The sequence below is a fragment of the Protomyctophum parallelum genome, assembly GCF_964188405.1.
Source record: "Protomyctophum parallelum genome assembly, chromosome: 5".
Taxonomy (NCBI): domain Eukaryota; kingdom Metazoa; phylum Chordata; class Actinopteri; order Myctophiformes; family Myctophidae; genus Protomyctophum; species Protomyctophum parallelum.
This window is the reverse complement of record NC_139702.1, coordinates 36,418,647-36,436,488: the sequence shown is the minus strand read 5'-3', so window position 1 is coordinate 36,436,488 and position 17,842 is coordinate 36,418,647. Positions and strand designations below refer to the sequence as shown.

Genomic DNA, 17,842 nt, shown 5'->3' with positions numbered 1-17,842 from the left:
TGTGTATCCCTGAACTATCTAACTTCGGTACATAGAAATTGATTTATTGGATATTCTAACTTTCAATTGAACATACATTTTGTTTTGATTGTATTGTTCCACTTTTTGCTTTGGCAATGTAAACAAGCACAAAATGAATGACTAGTCCAATTTTGCAAAATAAAGTTTGTAACTGTCAAATAAATGTAGTGAGATGTAGAAGTAAAATTATTGGGAATTGGAATTACTCGAGTAAAGTACAAATACCTCAAAATTGTACTTAAGTACAGTGCTTAACACTGTTTTCAGCACCCGCGTTAACACTAAGCGCTAGTTTACAGTTCCCTCTCATGGTCATCATTATGTCCGGCTTTTTACGAGCGGTGCGGGCGAGTTTGTGGTGGCGAGAGAGAGAGAGAGAGAGAGAGAGAGAGAGAGATAGAGAGAGAGAGAGAGAGAGAGAGGGTTAATCGAAGCGCGCGGCGGTGATCAATAACGGGGTATCATGAAGCATGCCGTCTAGACGGAGCTACGGCTCACATGTCTCAGTGTCGTGTTACAACACAGCCATGGGCATAAAGGGACCATTATGACATGGACACACACATGCATGTGGATGCACACGCGCACACACACAGTCACACACACACGCACGCACGCACACACACACACACGCACGCACGCACACACACACACACACACACACACACACACACGCACACACACACACACACACACACGCGCGCGCGCACACGCACACGCACACACACATGCACACTTCCACCGAGGCAAAGGCAGGCTTTCTGCATGCCTCAGTACCGAGTGCCACACAGACTTCATTAGCAACAGTAAATGGTCCGTCTCCGTGCAGACAGTAAAGTCCTCAGTGTTAATCCATTTTGTAACTCAGGACAGTGTTACGGGTGTAGCCGGACCGAATTTGTAGAAACTCCCCGAGTTGAATTAAGTCCACACACGCACTGCCATTTCTCAGCGCGTCGTCTTGATTCGTCCATTTACTCTAGATAGAAGACACATATAGAGACCTCGGTGCAGTGCCCGGGCCTATAAAACCACTGCGTTTAAAGTGATCCACTTCATATTTCTCTCATATTTTACCTCTTCCTCTGTGCGTGCGTGCATGCACAGTATACATGCTCGTGCATTCAGTTAAGTGCCTCTTCTGGAGCACACACACACACACACACACACACACACACACACACACACACATACACACACACACGCACACACACAAGCACAAGCACTTACACGCCAATCCACTCAGTAAATATTATGCACACATACTAAAGTGCATGCAGGCACAAGCACATGTTAATGTGGCTGTCATTAGTTGTGTTAGCGGTGACAGAATCTTGGCACATGCAGACAGTACAGACAATCTCGGTCAGACACTCTCTCATTGCCTCTCGGGGGCCGAAACAAAAAGATATTGATTTTTACATTTGGCCAGAGGAACAAAAGAGAGGGGGAAGGAAGACAGATAGATGGAACGCCAGAGCAACAGAGGGAAAGAGAGAGAGAGAGATTTAAATAAAAGGTAATCTCTCACTTGAACTGCCAAAGTGATCACCAGGGTGAAAGAATCTGAATGGTTGAGTTGAGCTTGAGTATTAGCATCAGAGACGACACATGGGACTGCATGTTGCGGATGCAGTCCCAAACTGCATGCAGTTTTAACTTAAAAAGCAACAACAATTTTGTAACTTTTACTTGTTCCTCGAATTCAAACCATAGACTGTAAAAAATATGGACAAAGCGTTCCCCGGGTCTAACATGAACGTAAAATGAAGCCTGTCAGTCCTTGAATTGTAAGTCGCCATCTTTCTAGATCCGTTTGGGCCCCGCTGGCCCATTGGCTGGCCCAGACAACGAGGCGGGACTTCCCCCCTTCTTCTTCGTTGGTTTTTATTTTGACTCGAGTGGGTGGGGGATCCCGTTCATAGACTGTAACGGTAGCCACGCCCCTCAGAACATGCGCGGTTTTATGGTCATTTTTTTTTATAAATGGGACCATAATTTTCCAAAAAGAATATTATGACATTAGAAATGAGACTTTAAACTAGTGACTGGAAGCAAAAAGTATTCATGACCATGTTTATTAAGGTAATACAGTCTAGGTGAAGTTGGGCCCAAATACATGGACTTCTATGGGGCTATGGGTTTTTTTGGGCCCAATGACAGCGCCACAACAGGCCATTATATGAACTTTCAGGAAATCCCGATTTCCTTGTGGCTTCACAAAATATCTGTCTGACTGACCCCCTGATTCAAACACTGCGATCTCCCACAGGAGGGAAAATATTTTGTTTGTTTGTTTGTTTACAAGTTAGAGACAGACGGGCAGCAAAAAGCATTCAGCTACATACGTGGCTTAAAAAATGGGAGTAGTTCTGTAATCAAAATCAGCTGTGTTTAGAGGAACATGCAGTTTATGGGAATCAAACAGGTGAATGAAATCAAGATAAATTTTTATACATACGGGCCTCGACACGTCACATTTTCGTTCAAAGGAAGTAATTCAAATTGGATATTTATGGACCTTTGATATAAAAATACATTTAAAATGTCCTATTGTATTGGCATTTATTGTTATATGCCCATATAATGACCACGGATATGCTCTAAAACTGCATTTTGAATTTCACTTTCATTTGTCACATCTGCTCTATGCAATTTGTGATCATGAATCGTAAAAGGCAAACATAAATACAAATTGTAACGCTTCAATGTTCAATGCAAAAAAACACAATTAAATCGTTAATCGCAATCATTTCTGTGACAATTCATCGTCAACTTAAATTTGTAAACCTGACAGCCCTATAATTGATTGAAAATAAGTCATTTTCTGGGTGAACTACTCTCTAACAGTGCTCTCCATTCACTCATACTGTACTGTGACAACCCCAGGGGAGTCATTTGAGGTTATTTTATGCATAAACGTTTTCTTTGCAGATTCATCTGATTTCAGATCAACGCTGAGTGCATCTTTTCAGTCCATGCCTGTCCATCTACATTATGAGATATATTAGACATGTTATAGTTACGGTATGTGTGTTCTTTACCACACATTTACAGTACACCAACCTGACATATCTATTAATATACTGCCTATAGGCAAAAGGTCAAACTCATAAAACAGCAGTTTTGGGTTCACTGCACCGTGTCGATCCACTATTTATTATGGAAATTAAGTAGACTACATAGTAACTTACTTTTGCCATCCATATGGCAACCTCATATTACAAGCAAAAAATGTGTTTTTGTGCATAGTTCCCATCGTGTTATTTTCCAAAGAAAACAAATAAAGGAAAGAAGAGAGAGAGGGGGGGGGGGGGGGGGGGGTCAGGAGATCAAGGCAGGAAAGAACATTTAGAAGCTTGTTCCACAAACAGCACACTCGTAGGGTCTCTCCTAGCTTATCTTATTTATACAGGCTGTACGGTCGTACAACCGTACAAAAATAACAAAAACAGCCGATCTACAAGCTCAAAATGCCTCGCTCCACGCTACTTTAGATCATTTTGTGTGATCAAGTAGGGCATTAATTTACGAATAAATTAAAAAGACTTATAATATGGAGGTTTCTGCACGACAGCTACAGCAATATGTTGACATAATTATTATTTAGACATGGATGCAAAAATCTCTGACTGAAACTCTGACTTAATGCAAAACCCTTGACGTCTGTGTGCCTGTGTGTACTCTGTGTACTCTGTGTGTGTGCACGCACGCGTGCGTTTATTGTGTGTGCATGTGCCGAGTCTGTGCGTGGGTGCACATGTGGCGTATTTCTTCCTGGTATACGGTGTGATTGACAGCAGCCATTAATAGGATTAAGTCCAAGTGGGCCAGTGCTCTCTGCAGGGGTCTTCAAAGCCCACCGTCACACAAGAGCAGTGGTGGGGAAAGTACTCAATTTCTTTACTTAAGTAAAAGTATCAATACTGCAAAATAGAACTACTTTGTTACAAGTAGAAGTGGCATCAAAATGTACTTAAAGATGGAGTGCCACCATTTTTTTCCACCCTAAAACATGATCATCAGGTATTATTACAATATAAGGGGGAAGAACTTTTTCCAAAAAGTGTACAGTATTTGTTAAAATCATGCTTTTATGTGGACACGCCCACCACTTCATTAAGTATGCCTGGTTTGCCTGGTGGGTGGTGATGGGTGGTGATCCACCTGAACTGAAGCCGCACCCACAGCTGTAGTTGTATGATAAAGGGGGAGGGGTTAGGGGAGGGGCTGATAGTGTGGTGTCACTATATTACTGTTTACTTCATTGGCCTGTTTGACTATCAAGGGTTTAGCCTCCAGGAAGAAACCCTAAATACAAAGTCAATACACCATTGCACATAAAAACAACTCCAGGGTGTCTAATGAAGTACTGTCACCTCATAGACACATGAAAAACTGGAAAAATACAAAAATTGTGGCACTCCATCTTTAAAGTACCAAAAGTAAAAAGTATTCATTATATGCAGAATGTCCCATTTAAAGTTTTCAAATGTAGAACAATCTTTTGAAAATAGCAGATCTACAAGCTCACAATGTGTCGCGTAGATCTGCCAGTTGCAGTAGAAGTAAAAGTATTAGAAATTGGGAATACTTAAGTAAAGTACAAATGCCTTAAAATTATACTTCAATACAGTACCTGAGTAAAAGTACTTAGTTACTTCCCCACCACAGCAGGAGAGCAGAGGAAACTCACCGACAACCCACTGGGATGGCATCTGCACTTCTCGTCTTGTAGGCGCGCGCGCATGTGTGTGTGTGTGTGTGTGTGTGTGTGTGTGTGTGTGTGTGTGTGTGTACGCGCACACGCACAAGGTAGAGAATGGACTGCCCACATGTGCGTAGCAGCAAGCAGAAGCATATGTCAAGTAAATTGTGTAACTTTTTGCATACTGTACACACTGTAAAACAGAGTTTTTACCCCTGAGAATGTATAAAAGTGCCCATTTGGTTACATTTGTACAATGTCTGATTTAACAAAAATATTTATTGAAGGTGGTGTTTGGATGTATTTAAAAATGCTTTCAATATATTCTTGATTAAAAAAACAGCAAAGCTACAAGATCACAATATGTCGTGATGCGTCGCCAATACGATGCCAATACCATGGTACTTTTTGCTCACGTAACATTTTGAACTTTAACAGAGCATTTCAAGTGGAATTTCTACTTTTAGCAGCAATTCTGAGTATACTTTTCCCACCACTGACTGTATTTTGTTTTTAATTATCTTTTCAAAAACATTTTCAAGAAACATTCTCAGAAGCACTGAGAAAACTGTTGCGCCTTTCTTCGTCCTTTTTTTCCAAACTTGACTGTACGGTAGCGGTGGTCTCAAAAACATAAGGGAAACTTTGACTGAAAAATGATGAATGAAGTGCTCTGTGCTCAAAGTGTAATTAAAAAGCAAACGTTTGCTTTTTAATTACACTTTGAGCACCGAGCACTTTATGAGCTTGATAAAATAAAATAAAAAAATATTTTCTTAAGTCTCAGTCTAAGGAGTTTTACTTCTATTTCATATACGATGAGCGAGTATTTTTCTGTCAAAGTTTCCCAAGAAACATTCTCAAACACATTTTTCATGAATTATAAAATGATTTCAAAGATTTTTTTCTCCACTAATTTATATAAAATATCCAAGAAATTACATAAATTAGAAAACAAATGTAAAAGCCGATTCACAAGCTTACAGCGTGGCTCGAAGCGACGTGTTGTGAGTTTGTAGATCTGCTATTTTCACTAGTTTGGGTCCCGGGTCAAATGTCAAATTTATCTTTTGGGTCTTGAGCTAAAAGGTTTGGGAACCACTGTTATGCAGTGTGAGGGAGAGAGGAAGTTAGGGTTAGTATCTTAGTAGTCTCGCATTGCCAGACTGTTGCCTATGGTGGTGGGATTAGGTGTTAGTAATAGTATCTTAGTAGCCTGGCCGAGCAACCGTGCTTTCTGGTCTATAGGGGCGGGTAGCGCATGGAGCTTGCGCTGGATAATATTTGTTCACCCATCTGAGCGCCCATCCCCCTCCGCCCCTCCCCTGCCCAGTAGAAAACAGGAGAGAAAACTGATGTCACCCAATTTGGGGCGACGCCCCTCTGTCACTGTAGTTCACTCCCACTCCTAGACCAGGCTTTACTTTTTGAGCCGGATGCGAACGAAAATAAAAGCCTGGGAACGGAGGCTACATCTTAGTATGGTGTGCTGTGTCTTACCTATGGCGATGGGGGCACACAAGGTACAGAGGAAGAGCAGGCGTGCAGTCCACATGACCTCCAAGGGTGACCTGGAAGTAAGCGCGGCGGTACGTCCTGCTGGGGCCAGGCGGAATGGCGGGGCGCTGATGCTCCTCTTCTGGCGGGTTAGTGGTGGTGACAGCATATACAGGCCTGCAGGGAAAAACAGGCAGTGGTGGGGGAAAGGTACTCAAGGTTAGTACTTCAGAAGAAAAAGTGTCAATACTGCAATTAAGAAATGCTACCGTTACAGAATTCAAAATGTGCATGAGTAAAAGTACAAAAGTGTTGGCATCAAAATGTACTTAAAGTCCTAAAGGTACTCATTATGCCGAATGTGCCATTTAAAGTTTTCAAATGTATATGAATCTTTTGAAAACAGCTGATCTACAAGCTCACAATGTGTTGCATCGCGACGCATTGTGAGCTTGCAGATCGGCTATTTTTAATGTATGGTTAAGGTTAATGTATGTTTTGTCATAATATTCTAAATCTACAAAGTAACTATAGTATCTAAAGTTTTCAAATAAATGAGGTGGAGTAAAAGTAGGCTACAATATTTGCCTCTGAGATGTAGGTGGAGTAGTAAGTAAGTAAGTAAAAATACTGGAAATTGGAAATACTCAAGTACCTCAAATACCTCAAAATTGTACTTAAGTACAGTACTTGAGTAAATGGAAAATGTCATTACATTCACCCATTCACACATACATCCATACACGCAAGGAAGGAACCAACAAGCACATCAGGAGAAATTAGGGGTTCAGTGTCAAGGACACTTCGACACTAACTCTGGGGGAACCCGGGTTCGACCAGGCAACCTTACGGTTACCATCCGGCCACTCTTCCCCTGAGCCACCGCCTTCCCCGAGTAAGTACTTAATTACTTTTCACCACTGGGAAACACACACACACACACACACACACACACACACACACACTGGGGTCACAGATGTCCAACGCAGTGGATCTCAAACTGTTCCTTCCTCTAGGGGTGCGTGTGACTGGGTGGTTAGAGGATTCTTGTCTAGGGGTGCGTGTGACTGAGTGGTTAAAGGCCTAGTGAAATGAAAAGTACGCTTTCACACTTTTAAAGCATATCCATTGGGCATTCACAATAGATGCCAAAACAATGGGAAGAAATCCACTTTTGCGTATTTTAATATCAAAAGACCCTAAAAAGGCAATTTCAGTTACTTCCCGTGAACAAAAACGTGCTGCGTGATGTCATAGATAGACTTTCATGAATATAAATGAATCTTGATTTGGTTCACCTGTTTGATTTCCAAAGCTGCACGTTCTTCAAACACAGCTGTTTTTAATTACAGAACTACTCTGTTTTAATCTCATTCAAGGTGACATCCAGATGGTTTATTATACTCATTTTAAACATAATCAGCACAATAAAAGATGTATCTGAAAACATTCTAGGTTATAAATAAGCCACGTAGTAGTAAACATGCTTAGCTGCCGGCTCTCTCTCTCTCCTTGGTAAACAAACCCTAACCTTGCTGGACACGGCTGCAGTGATTGCTTGAGATTAAAACATCCTATAGCCTGAAGGGATGAGGCATTCTGATTGGTTCAGAAACAGACCCTTCAACATAAAATTACCGAAAATGTCATTGCAGTACAGGGCATTGATGCAGCCTGACAGGGATTTGGTTCGATTTGCAAACCCGGTGTAACTTTGCTGTGTCTGATTTCCTGTCAATATACATTGATTTATCGAAATAAAGGATATACATATATATATTTTTTTAGACTTGTAGTTCTGTAGGGATTATTTCTGATTCATCAGATAATGATACTTCAGTAAAATACAGAAACATCACCCTAATCAAACAAAACCCTAATCTAAGCTTGCAATTGCAAAAATACATTTCATATATGTCATTGATTTCCTTTTAATATGCAACAAATTAGAATAGAATCTGTTAACCTCATAGAAGAAAATTGTGTCTATATGTCTACTGTTGTTAGCATAATGATCCTCGCTGGTTATATGCGGGTCATTTGGAATTTCACATTACTATCACAGTGTGAAATGTATTGATGTTCCAATCTAATTGTTCATTTCATGCTCTATCAATGATAAACAATTAATTGGATGGAGGTCTCGGAGATTAATGGAGGTGATAGATTGGTTTATGTACATGATCTTTTTCTTTTCTTTTTTTTTTGTTGCAAATTGATTGAAAAGCTGACCAGCTTCGTTGACTCGCTTGTCTCACAAACCTTGACTCATTTGCTCGCCCACTCACTCCGCTCACTATATTTAGTTCTTTGTTTGCGTTATTTTAAACAGAATATACACGTTTCTTCTTTCTCGCTATACATGAGAGTGAGGCATTTTCATGTTATTGTTGAGGGGCGCTTTCCCCTCCAACGTGTGGCTTTCAGAAATTACGTTATGTGGCAGCCAAGTCTATGGACTTTAATGTTTGGAAAAGAAAAAAACTAAAAAGAAACAGGACCCACTCGTGACGTCATGTGGCAACTAAGTCTCTGGACTTTTAATGTAAATAAATAAAAAGGACCTGCTTCCACAGTGGGTGCCCCTCACTTCACACAGGTGTGATTAATGTACACCGTCATGCTTCAGGCTCACCATAAGCCCCATGCAGCGTGTTATTGTTCCGATCAATGTGCAATAAACAACATTTCTCCAGACACTAGTTCAAAGGTAGCAGCAGCATTAGTTTGTCCCTTAACGTCCCATGTACATTCTCCAGAGGAAAGAAACACAGCCCAAGTATAATCAGCAAACTTATTGTGGAGTGCCTGTGTGTGTGTGTGTGTGTGTGTGTGTGTGTGTGTGTGTGTGTGTGTGTGTGTGTGTGTGTGTGTGTGCGTTATGTACGCGTGTGTGTACTTATATTACTGTACTTATGAGGACTAGTGGGTCAAACTGCACAACCAATATGTCAATTTGAAGCTATGATTCCCTGCTTTCATATGACATGATAAAAACAAAAATGAAAAAAGTCCAATGGCAGTTTCTTGATCAAATTCGGTCACAAATGTCCTCACAAATATCGTAGAATTTGAGAAATAGACATTGTGAGGAGTTTTCCTGCAGGAAAAGGTTGCTTTATGGTTAAGAATTTGTTTAGGAAGATATTCAGGTTAGGATTAAACATTTAAAGGTTATGTTTAGAGGTTAGGGTTGGAGTTTTCCTTATTTTAGTTGTGCACTGATGTCACTCACTGCAAATAGCCCTATCTACAATTTACAATTTAGGCATTTAGCACACTCTTAATCCAGAGCGATTTACACTAGTAAGCAAGAAAAGCACAAGGTACTACATCAAATGCACAGTAGAATAGCTGTACACAACGAGTCGCAGCTTGTAGAGCTTGGCTTGTATCCGCAATTTTCCGGCTATGTTTGGCTATTTCTATTTATTTTCGCTATTTTCAGTGCTGTCCTAAAACTTCCCAAAAGTCCAAAGTACAAACCTGTGTGTGTGTGTGTGTGTGTGTGTGTATGTGTGCGCGTGCGTGCGTGCGTGCGTGTGTAAGAGATATAAGAGAGCAGGAGAGAGGGAGAGAAAATAAGAGAAGGGAGAGAGAAACGTGCGACAGCTGGGGACGGAGGTAGCAGCGCAGACAGGCAGAGCCATGGGAAATTTATCTTGTGTAACAGAGCCTATTGATCAGCGCCACTGTAGCCCAGCAGAGACTAAAACAATAGCCACCATCTCAAGCCACGTCATGCTGCGAAGGCAACAAAGCTTAAATGACACAGCAGCACCCCCCCCCCCCCTCACCGTAGCCATTTGATGGATTGCTACAACTTTGGCTATGTATTGTACAGTATGGCTATATGTATTTTTAGCAGCCATGATAACGGCAAAACCGTTTTAAAAAAGCATGTATAACGTGTACTGTAATAAGTTAACCTCTGGTCGCAACATTGGATGACACACGACTCTGCAGTGGAAGAATCTGCAATGGTGGAAAAAGGTTCTCGCAGTTTACTCAAGTAAATGTATCAATATGGCAATGTAGAAATACTGTTACAAGTAAAAGTCAGGAATTAAAAGTACAAAAGTATTGGTATCAAAATGTACTTAATGTACCAACAGTAGAAAGTACTCCCCATTATTAGTAATATCCCATTTCACAAGTTTTCGGATGTACAGTATAGGCTATAAAAATAATTTGAAAATAGCAGATCTACAATGCTAACAATGTGTTGCATCACAACGCATTGTGAGCTTGTAGATCGGCTATTTTCCAAATGGCCAAAATGTAATCTACAAAGTAACTAGTAACTAAAGTTTTTAAATAATTTTACTGAAGTAAAAGTACATTAAGTAATAGGATATGGAAAAATGTTAATACTCCAGTAAAGTAAAGAATCCCACCCGTGTGAAGTGAGGTGCATGCGCTCTTATCATCATGCATGCAAGCGAATTTAGCCTTGTGTTAGGACAAAATAGGCAATTTGCTTGTCTACATATGATGTACATTCTCCATTCATAATCAATAGCATTTAATGCTTGTGTTAGGACAAAACTGTACTTAAGTACAGTACTTGAGTGAATAAATGTACTTAGTTACTTTACACCACTGAAAATCGGTTCGGAAAGTTCTGTTGGGAAACGAAGACACACACCCTGCGCTGGGAGAAGCATGGGTGGCGATTCTATCTCCACTCTCCCATTCTTCATTATGACGTTATGACAAGTCCAGATCTTATCCGTGTGTGTCATCATCATGTTATTGAGAATTTAATTACGAGAACATTTTAATCAAATTGAAATTATTTGTTTAAAATGAAATGCTATCGAATAATTCAAAAGGCCTTTTTTAATTTGCATTTGATCAAGATCTGAAATCTGGTATAAATAAGCCTTCGGGAAACCTTTGACAGAAAAAGACTCGCTCACCGTATAGAAAATAGAAGTAAAACTCCTTAGACTGCAAAAGTTTTCTCAGTGCTTCATAAATAAGCAGATTAATGAGTTCATTGGGTTTTTTGAATTAAACATCGGAACACATAAATCTGTTTGCCTTTTAAGCTTTGCGTACAAATGTTGCACAGAGCCGATATGACAAACAACTTAAATATACACAGAAATGACGGACAATGACGGGTACCTTGCAGTAATAATTAAAAAAACGCACTCTGCCCAAAACAAGCCATGCACGTAACAATCTAATACAGTACTCACAGCGCGCCACAGTAAGATCCGCTATTTCCGCATTTTTTTCAAAAGGAAAACAATTGCGAATATCTCAAATAACCGCGATTGCGATGATGTACTAATTGTGACGGCTCGGTCTCACAGCTATCAGGGTAAAGTGATGGTCTTCAGGGATGTTCATTGTGACTATGTGTGGCTACTAGTGGACATTTGCGCTCGGTTGAGTTTTGAACATCAGTGTGACAGAAAAACTACACTTGGGATTTTTCCTGAGTCTGATACTCCTACCGGCGTCAAGGCAGCCCAGGCGTTAATTTCCCACCAAACACCATTCAAAGGTAAAAAGATCTACATAACTAAAGAACGCCATAATATCCTTCATATCCTGCTGACGTTTATTTGGTTCAGGCCGGCAACACCAGTCAACAGCTCCTCATAAAACGTCGTTAACGGCACCAAAGTGTTTAAATCACAATGGACTCACTCTCGCTCCATCAACCCTCCTTAAACAACCGAACGAGCTGCCCCAGTTTGATTGATTGGTCCCTAACGCAATTGAACATGAGCAATCTGACCAGCTGTCCACAGCTAGACACAGCATGTGTGTGCGTGTGTGTGTGTGTGTGTGTGTGTGTGTGTGTGTGTGTGTGTGTGTGGTTTGGGGGGGGGCGCACAGGGCTGACACATGGCTGGACACCAGCAGTCACGGCGCTCGGCTGCTCCATAATTCAGAAGCCGCTCCATCATTCCATATGTTCCAGGACTGTGTTGTTCATCAATTAATTAACCCTATCTGCTTAGCCATGCTAGCGGTGTGTGCGCAGAACAACGGTCTGTGTGCCTCGCCCCACAGAACAACGGTCAGAACAACGGTCTGTGTGCCTCGCCCCACAGAACAACGGTCAGAACAACGGTCTGTGTGCCTCTCGCCCCCACAGAACAACGGTCTGTGTGCCTCTCCCCACAGAACAACGGTCTGTGTGCCTCGCCCCACAGAACAACGGTCTGTGTGCCTCGCCCCACAGAACAACGGTCTGTGTGCCTCTCCCCACAGAACAACGGTCTGTGTGCCTCTCCCCACAGAACAACGGTCTGTGTGCCTCTCCCCACAGAACAACGGTCTGTGTGCCTCTCCCCACAGAACAACGGTCTGTGTGCCTCTCCCCACAGAACAACGGTCTGTGTGCCTCTCCCCACAGAACAACGGTCTGTGTGCCTCGCCCCACAGAACAACGGTCTGTGTGCCTCTCCCCACAGAACAACGGTCTGTGTGCCTCTCCCCACAGAACAACGGTCTGTGTGCCTCGCCCCACAGAACAACGGTCTGTGTGCCTCACCCCACAGAACAACGGTCTGTGTGCCTCACCCCACAGAACAACGGTCAGAACAACGGTCTGTGTGCCTCTCCCCACAGAACAACGGTCAGAACAACGGTCTGTGTGCCTCGCCCCACAGAACAACGGTCAGAACAACGGTCTGTGTGCCTCACCCCACAGAACAACGGTCTGTGTGCCTCGCCCCGCAGAACAACGGTCAGAACAACGGTCTGTGTGCCTCGCCCCACAGAACAACGGTCTGTGTGCCTCACCCCACAGAACAACGGTCTGTGTGCCTCACCCCACAGAACAACGGTCTGTGTGCCTCACCCCACAGAACAACGGTCTGTGTGCCTCTCCCCACAGAACAACGGTCTGTGTGCCTCTCCCCACAGAACAACGGTCTGTGTGCCTCTCCCCACAGAACAACGGTCTGTGTGCCTCTCCCCACAGAACAACGGTCTGTGTGCCTCTCTCCCCACAGAACAACGGTCTGTGTGCCTCTCTCCCCACAGAACAACGGTCTGTGTGCCTCTCTCCCCACAGAACAACGGTCTGTGTGCCTCTCTCCCCACAGAACAACGGTCTGTGTGCCTCTCTCCCCACAGAACAACGGTCTGTGTGCCTCTCGCCCCCACAGAACAACGGTCTGTGTCTCTCTCGCCCCCACAGAACAACGGTCTGTGTCTCTCTCTCCCCACAGAACAACGGTCTGTGTGCCTCTCGCCCCCACAGAACAACGGTCTGTGTCTCTCTCTCCCCACAGAACAACGGTCTGTGTGCCTCGCCCCGCAGCAATCCAGGAATAATCCAAAGTCAAATCACTCAAGTTACCTTCATAATTCAGCATGGCTCCGTCAATGCTCCATATGCTCTCGTTAATGATGTAATTAGGTTCCATCTACAATGTCCACACAACGCATCCTCAATGGTGACTCGCCCGAAGCCATGCGCTATTTAGCGAGTGGTAATGGCGCTAATTTCGCAGAACATATGTGTTGCGTTTACTGTACACATTATCATCAGCATATGTATAGCATAGTAGTGAATATGTATAGTTTATTATGTATAGTGTATGTATAGTTTCATCATATAGATATTCCACTGTTACCTTCTTAGCTTACGCATGTTTCATGATAAATGCTTTTATGTGATGTATTCCCATGCTTTTGTTCTTGCTTAAATGTAAGTCGCTCTGGATTAAGAGCGTCTGCTAAATGCCTAAATTGTAATATGCATGGTTTTTAGGTTGAGAACCGTATCGGGCTGTACAAAACAAACCGGATGCCCTCGTAATTCTGACGGGGCATTAGTCCAACAATATGGCGGTTATAGGGTTAGGGACAGGGTTAGTGTGGGTCGAGTCGGACCGACGCACCGTCGGAAAAATGCAGCTGACCCCAAATCAACTCCATGGTAAAACTGATACACAAATTAGACCATTCTTTCCTTTCTCCTCTTTTTAACGAAGATAATATTTCTATTATGAGCCACACATAATGTATCGCTGCAGAGACACAGAAGAAGCATCAAGTAATGAGCAGCAAAGCATTTAATAATTGATCGGACCCAAAGACACAGCTCCGTCTGACGCACCTGATTGTAATGGATCTGTTTTTCTGGGTTCCAGATCCATTGGAAAAGCAGGACTCTATTACTTTTCTCCCACTTCGCTCGGTCTCCAACTTATTTTCCAATTCGCTTTTTTTGGGGTGGATTTGTTTTTCTGCAATTACCTTTCAGCAACCGAAGCAGTGAATGGATTAAATAATCTATGTGCTCCCTTTCCAAACACAGTTGAAATCCTCTGTGTTCATTCATTTCTAGCTCTGCAACAGGGTAATTATAGGTAACTAGAACTCACAAAATAACTTGTTTGTTTAGTCGTGGCAAGTATCCAAAAAACTTCTGTAAAAAAAACAATAAAGATAGACAGTAGCAAAAATAGTCACGACGAGTTTGTAGATCTGCTATTTTTTCTGAGGTTTTTGAATCTTGCCACCTGACTGCCACACAATTTAACTAAACTAAAAACGTGCCTTTTCACAAAATATAAACTAAATGTGTACAAATTGGTTACATTTGCACACTCACAGAGCTAAATTAACCGACACCCATGATTCCGCAGTGCATTTAAGCACTGTGACAATCTGGTCCCCGACAGCCTCCTGCATCCAGATGTGTCTCATTGTGTTCTATATTTTGCTCTGCCCTGAATCTCCATTTCCTACAGGGTCCATATTAGAAGAAGGGCTGTTGCCTGGGCTTCCACATATGGGGAGACGCTGCGCTGCATGCATGCATCCATGGACTAATTGATGCTGGGCTGACTCCATGCACCAAGCCTGGATCTGTGTGTGTGTGTGTGTGTGTGTGTGTGTGTGTGACGTGTGTGAGCGTGTGCGTGCGTGCGTGGCGTGTGTGTGCACCTATGTGTGTATGACTGTGTGTGTATGTATGTGCATGCGTGGCGTGTGTGTGCACCTATGCGTGTATGACCGTGTATGTGTATGTATGTGCATTCAGTCCCCTAACTAGACTCCTGCCTGTCACAGTAGTGTTCCTCATTCTAGGATTCTCTCGTGCACTAATGAGGCCTGACCGTACCGGGCTACTCTGTCAGGGTACATGACGCCCACGCACGCACGCACACACACACACATACACACACACACACACACACACACACACACACACACACACACACACACACACACACACACACACACACACACACACACACACACACACACACACACACACACACACATGCACACGCACACGCACACATGCACATCACTGAGCTTATCACCAGGACACCAGATGCCCCAGTCCCTCAGCCTCTAGGCAGTGAGTCTGAAATGTGTCCATGCTGTTTTTTTAGGCTATAGTGTGTGGACTTGTGTCTCTGTGTTGTGTGTGTGTGTGTGTGTGTGTGTGTGTGTGTGTGTGTGTGTGTGTGTGTGTGTGTGTGTGTGTGTGTGTGTGTGTGTGTGCGTGCGTGCGTGCGTGCGTGCGTGCGTGCGTGCGTGAATATTCCTATACTTGCTGTGAGGGCCCCCGAGTATAGTAGAATTTGAGAAATATACATTGTGAGGACTAGGGCTGTCACGATTACCAATTTAAGTTGACAATTAATTGTCACATAAATAATTGTGATTAATGATATAATTATTGTGTTTTTTACATTGAACATTGGAGCGTTACCATTTATATTCCTGTTTGCCTTTTAGTCTTCGTTTTTTTTTCGTGATCACAAATTGCACAGGGCAGATATGACAAATGACTTAAAAATACAAAGAAATCACCGACACGATCTGCTATTTCAGCAATTTTTGAAATAGCTGGAAAAACATGGAAACAAGTGACCATTATGCAAATATAATTGTGATTGTCTCAAATAATTGCGATTAGTCAATTATTTATGTTTGCTGTGCTTGCTGTGTTTGTGTTGTTTTGAATGTTACGCTATCTATGCTAAAGTAAGTTTTACTCTTATGTACACAAGATGTAACGATAAAGTACGACCTTGAACCTTGAATTATGTAATAATCGTAACTACAATTACAATAACAAAAAGAAATATTCAAATTGGGGTTAGGTTTAGGATTAGGTTTATACATTTAGAGGTTAGATTTAGGGATTTTCAGCAATTTTCAATGCTGTCATAAAAAAGGTACAGTATAAGCATAGAGTGCATGTGCGTGTGTGGTTGGTTTAAATTAAAGACACATTGGATTTCAGTGTAGCTACAGCACACCGTACAATCAGGTGTGTTAATTTAACTGCAGGAGTGCAGGTTGAGGTGAAATTGAAAATGTAAATGAAAGCTCAGTGTGTTTCTGTATATTTAATGACGTAATTCCTCCCAGCCTGCTTGTTATTCCTAATTAAAACAGAAGGGTACAAAGCACGGACATTTAGGACCGTGTCAGCTTTTGAAAAGTGCTAGAAGCTGACCACTTATTTAACATGAATTTCTCGCTCAATAGTTGTTATCCACTCAACGTCGTTACAGCGTGGCACTTTAAAAATGACCAACTCAACAAGATCTGCCAACCGCTAACACATATTATCCCATTACTGAAAATTCTTTGAAAATGTTCTTCGGAATATCTTTCTCATGGATTTAAAACAAAATGCAAAGATTTGTTTTTCAGTACTCACATGAGGAAATGAAAGAAAAATGAAAGAAATGCCATTCATTATAAAACAAATGTAAGAAGTAATGAAAAGTGAATTTACAAGCTCACAATACGGCGCAAAGCAACACGTTGTGAGCTTACAGATCTGCTATTTTCAATAATTTGTGTCCTGGGCAAATATAACATTTATTTTTGGGGTCTTGAGCTAAAACAAAAAGGTAAGCACTGCTCTATTGGGATATAATAACATAATACAATAGGAATGAAAGTAGTTAACAAAACGTAGAAGAAAAAGCACTCTGTATATATTTTGCCCAGAAAGGACACGGCGCCACATATTTCCCACAATTCATTGCACGTTCTAATTGTTCACTGAGGAATGGTCATTATGGCCTTGACTACTGCATGCCTATGAGGCTTAGTTTTTCCTTTCCCCTCTTTCTCTTCATCTGGTTTTATCTCATCAGTCCTGTCCCCCAGCCTCTGGTATAGTGAGCTCTGTTGGAGGGCAGGCAGAGTAGACGGGGAGCTCAAGGGGCCGGTATCGTGTTCAGTAAAATGGCAACGGTCCGCCAAGCCACGCTAAATTACCTCCAGTTGGCTTCCTGGGGAAGTTGAAGTCGCCATGGAACAAGGTAACGTGTGTGTGGGTGTATGTGTGCGTGTGTGTGTGTGTGTGTGTGTGTGTGTGTGTGTGTGTGTGTGTGTGTGTGTGTGTGTGTGTGTGTGTGTGTGTGTGTGTGTGCGCGTGCATGTGCGTGCGTGCGTGCGTTTAATATCAACCTGGCCTCCAAGCCGAGAGAGAGAGAGAGAGAGAGGGAGGGAGAGAGAGAGAGTGTGTGAGAGTGAGAGAGAGAGAAAGAGGGAGAGAGAGAGAAAGAGAGAGAGCTCCACTGAAAGCAGGGGGCTGAAAGAATCACCTGGTTGAACGACCACACTTACAAACACATGCATTCTTCTCTCACATGTGTAGCC

At 42.4% G+C, this 17,842-nt stretch overlaps 1 protein-coding gene across 6 annotated transcripts in view; it reads right to left on the bottom strand.

Moving 5' to 3' along the window:
* The window catches only part of LOC310859363 (adhesion G protein-coupled receptor L3-like), a 231,822-nt gene that overhangs the window by 170,015 nt on the left and 43,965 nt on the right, over positions 1-17,842 (bottom strand). For all 6 annotated transcript variants that reach the window (XM_083765860.1, XM_083765862.1, XM_083765863.1 and 3 more), the window contains exon 3: positions 6,230-6,403. In XM_083765860.1, the coding sequence (XP_083621986.1) occupies positions 6,230-6,395 (166 nt within the window). In that variant the 5' untranslated portion in view covers positions 6,396-6,403. The remainder of the gene's footprint in view (positions 1-6,229; positions 6,404-17,842) is intronic.